This window comes from Loa loa, assembly GCF_000183805.2.
Source record: "Loa loa unplaced genomic scaffold supercont3.160, whole genome shotgun sequence".
NCBI lineage: Eukaryota > Metazoa > Nematoda > Chromadorea > Rhabditida > Onchocercidae > Loa > Loa loa.
Window position 1 is genome coordinate 1 of NW_018108340.1, and position 4,512 is coordinate 4,512.

At 34.2% G+C, this 4,512-nt stretch overlaps 2 protein-coding genes across 2 annotated transcripts in view; one reads left to right on the forward strand and one right to left on the reverse strand.

Annotated features, from left to right (window-relative positions):
- Window positions 1-566: 566 nt before the first annotated feature.
- Window positions 567-1,653, reverse strand: LOAG_12922 (hypothetical protein; the record flags this gene model as incomplete). Its single annotated transcript, XM_003148434.1, has 4 exons — window positions 567-746; window positions 882-987; window positions 1,157-1,386; window positions 1,578-1,653. Coding segments are annotated over 4 exons (591 nt in total), but the record flags the coding sequence as incomplete, so codon positions are not given.
- Window positions 1,654-3,451: 1,798 nt separating this feature from the next.
- The window catches only part of LOAG_17954 (tryptophanyl-tRNA synthetase), a 4,361-nt gene continuing 3,300 nt past the window's right edge, over window positions 3,452-4,512 (forward strand). The window contains exon 1 of the mRNA XM_020450622.1: window positions 3,452-3,676. Within this exon, the coding sequence (XP_020305673.1) occupies window positions 3,490-3,676 (187 nt within the window). The 5' untranslated portion in view covers window positions 3,452-3,489. The remainder of the gene's footprint in view (window positions 3,677-4,512) is intronic.

Consider the following 4,512-nt stretch of genomic DNA (forward strand, 5'->3'; position numbering starts at 1 on the left):
AATATCACAAATGTGAAATGTTTTCTTTTGTTTGGACTTAGAAGCCGGAATAAGCTTTGTTGAGTTTTCAGGTGTAGCTTTTGGCGTACCAGATCTTGATTCTGAGATTGAAGTAATACTGATTGGATGATTTTGAATGACTTCACAATCCTCATTATCACTCATTTTCTTTACTAGTACACATTCTGGTTCCTGAATTATTTCTGTTGGACGAGATATTGTTTTCTGGAAGATAGTCGTCTGAGGATATGGTAGTTTCCTAATAACAGTACTTTTCAGGGAACATAATCGTTCGTGGCGTAGTTTACCTGAATAGTTATATAGTACCCGATTACAGTGAAAGCATTTGAACCGTTTAATAGTTGAATGATAGTAACTGAAATGGCAATCTAAATCGTACGCTGAACTGAATCGGCTAGTACACATCATACATTCATGAGGTTTTTCGTGAATTTTGGTATGTCCTGAAATTTTAAATTTTAGAATTTTATGGTTTTAAAGAGAAAGCCCAATCCTTTAAAAAAAATTTGAAGAAAAAATGCCTCAATTAACGACTGAAAGCTTACTGCTTAAAGCACTCTGTCCAGACAGGTGCTTGTCGCAAACCGTACACCGAAATAATTTGCCTTTATGCTTGGCTAAATGCTCTCTAAAATTGTAAAAAGTTTCGTAAGTTCGATCGCACTGGTTACACTCGAATAATTTCCGTTCATCGTTATTTTCCTTTACGAAATTGGTTATATGCACTAAAATTTAAAATACTCAGAACAATAGCCTAAATATTGAAAATTATTTCAGCAAATTTTCTAAAATTATGAAATCTTGTTGAAGTCTTCATTTTTAAACCCAAGAAATTCCATTTCAAAACTATGACCACTAACCGGAATGTTTCTTAAGTTCATGGGCTCGCAAACGTTTCTCTGATACGAACGTTCTCGCGCATTTTTCGCATTCATATTTACGCTCATGATGGGCAATCACATGATCCTGAATCCATCAGATTTTTTATGAATGCCTATTTATTGCCTAATGCTTTAACTTAAAATAAAGAAAATGAAAGCTATTGTGTGATTAAAGCAAGTGAGAATTAAAAACAAATAAGTGAAAAGGATTCAAAAATTAGAAAAGAAACTGATAAAGTGGAGTCGGAGCAGACCTGAAGATCTTTGGTTGATTCATATATCTTACCACAGATTGGACATATCCTTCTCGAAAATGTAATATTACTTGTAATTAGATTCATCGGATACTGGTTAGCAATTGGAACTGGGAATAAAGGCAAGAATGGCTGAGTACGATTCTGAGTAGTTGAAAATATGAGCTCATTGATCGGTTTATTTAATTTCGAAAAATCAGAGGTCAAGTGAATCGGAGATGGTACATTCGCTGGAAGAATGAAATGCTACAAGCAGTTTCTTGCATTATTTCCAATGAGTAGTTTTAACTCAAAGGAAATGTACTTGTAGTTCAAAGAAACTTTTGTTTACTGACTCATTAGATGATTCATTTGTTTTTGTATTCAATACTAAACTTATTTGTTTACTCATCTCCTAATGGTCATTTTGTCATTTCATTACAAAATTTGCGCATATGCAAAAACTGTTTTGACCTCTCAGTGCTAATTATCGTCAATGACACTTGTAGAATGGTCATCACCTATGACTTTTCAGTTATTGGGTCACTGTAATACAGTAGCATCTATTTGATTGCTATTCATTGTAATGTAAGCTAGTTGTAATTAATTGTACTCTATTGAGCTTCAAAAATTTCCAGTCGAAATTTTAGAATATTATTTATTATGAAAATGTTGGAGAGCTTAAGGATAGTAGAAAAAAACTTTATGAGGAATGAAAAAATATATAAAGTAGAAATTAACGCACCCATTTGAAATTGTCACCCTTTTATAGGCTAGCGATATTGAGGTACTGATGGATGAAAGGTTGATAAAGAAGACTGGACCAGTGAACGAACGTCCTCTTTGAACGAGCAATAACTAATATGCAAATTTGGGTTTTGCTGGAGGTGAAAGGGTGGAGTGAAATTGACCGCCATAATGTCAACGATAGAAGGGGAAGAAAGGAATTGAATGCTTATCGTTTGTATTGTCTCCGATTAATTTCGATACTGCATCAAATTGCAGATAACAATCTTTTCAAACTTTCTGGTTAATATTGGACTATCAAGGAGAATGATAACTGTTCCATCCGTCAAGGTCACTCATGAATCTCAATGTAGTGAGGTTCGTCGCATAGCTTTCGTAATTTCTTCACATACCACTGATAAGATCAAAAAAAAAAGGAAAAAAAGTCTGAGATGGATGGATTTTTATGGGAGTGAGAAAAAGGAACAGTTTAGGACCAGAAGAGGTGTCATTTGATGAGTTATCTTCAAATTTTAAACTATCGTTCCGTTTAAATTTCCCTGAAATCATCAATTACTTTTCATTCCCCTCTGCATGCATATCACTTTTGTGTCTGCGATCTCGTGAATATTTATTTATCTTGTTTGATTTGGAATGGCCGAAAAAGTTGCACAGAAACTTGAAATGGAGAAGAAATAAGACACAGATAGAAGATAACTTATATCCTAAGGAATTCTCAAATTTGAGGTAAAGATCAAGTCGGGAAAAGCTAGCCAATCACATACCACTGATAACTGCATCCGGTATCATTGATAATTTAAGCAATTGATGGTAGCGCACTATTTGCCGTGGCTTTGATAGCCGATAACACGCGGTCATTCGGTCATCTCTGACAAGCGGTACTTACTGACCATGTAATAACAGGTAATACGTGAACCAGATTGTATCCTTGAAGTTCATCCTTATCATTTCTTTTACGGGAAATGCTTATAAAAATACTCTTGCGGAAATCGGTAATTATTCTTTTCAAATTGGTCACGTGGGAAGAAATTTTTCATACAGCCCTTACGAAAATCTGTTGCCGAAGTTTGATGGTGTGGTTACGGCGTTAGGTGAGGTTCAGGTTTGTTGTGGGGTGACCTTTGCATCTCTAAATAGCTCGGGGAGTTTGAGTCCTCTGCAAACTTTCCTTATCTAGCCTGGATGAGTGACAAACTGTCTGTTTTCGAAGAGTTATTGGTTTTTTGGAAATAGCCTGTTAATTATTGTTTTCCCTCGGACTTCGACTAAACCTAATCTACAAAAAGGCTTTAATAGAATATAAATACTTACTATAAGCAATATGACACATTTCATCTTCTGCTGATGGCGATATTTTCTCAGATCCCGAAGCAATCTCCAAAACAATTGCTTCATATTTCAAGCTTTCCAACTACTGGTTTTAATCTTTAAAAAAATGTCACAAATTACCAATGTGAATTATTATTATTACTTCCCACAGGTGGCTATTGAACTATACGAGCAACACGTGATATTTCTTATTTTTTCCTGGAAATCACACACGAAATTTTCTTATTTCTAATAGAAACATTTGAGAGCGGAACATCACAGAGTCCGTAAATCGTTATATGGATAGTAACGAATTGATTGCCGTTGTGACGGACAAAGAAGCACCAGTAGTAAATAATTCGCTAAAATCTGAATCTGAACAGATGATAGAGGAAAAGGTTGAGAAGGATGAAAATGACGATTTGGTGACACCGTGGGATGTTACAGCTTCAAGCAAGAAAGGCATTGATTACGATAAATTGATAGGTTAGTAATACTTTTTAATAAATTTGTACCTGAGAAAGTCTGATTACCTATCCTGAAATTTTAGAGAAGGTCATTCAAACCAATTTTAACAAAGAACGGTGAGGATTTGCAGTGGATTAGTGCGGAATTATTTGATCCATTCATATCTTTTTATTGTTATTCATACATTATTCCAAGTAAAATATCTATCTGGTAAAAATGTAGTAAGATAGGAATGAAACGAGCCTCAGAGTGATGCAATATTACCTGTGATATTTCTACTACCATCGTCTTATACCCATTTATTTTCTTCCTTTACTAAAACCAGAACTTTATTGACTTTTCTAGTGTTAAAACTTTGGAAAGCGGAAAAAACTTGTCAGTGTTAGACATCATATTTGAAGTACAGTTTTTTGAAGTATCAGTTATTTATATGAATAGTGTAGACTGCACATGTGAACAACATTTTGAAGTATTGATGAAAATTGATCTTTGGTCATATATTTAATTTTCAGCAAAATTCGGATGTTATAGAATAACAGAAGATTTGATCAATCGATTCGAACGAATTACTGGTCAAAAGGCACATCCAATGCTGCGACGTGGGCTGTTTTTTGCCCATCGGTAGGTGATCACAAAGTATCTCATAACATATACTTAGTACGAAAATTGAGAGCAATTATTTTGATTATCCGAATTTGATTGGTTTCTTAATTTCTATTATGAAACCTCATATTTTGGAATTCGATTGTCGAGCATCTCGAAAATTCAGTAAGAAAGCAATTAAGATAAAGAAACTGGAATAAGTGGTATACATTTTCATTCATTGTGAGAAGAGTTGTTCGGAATGGTATACA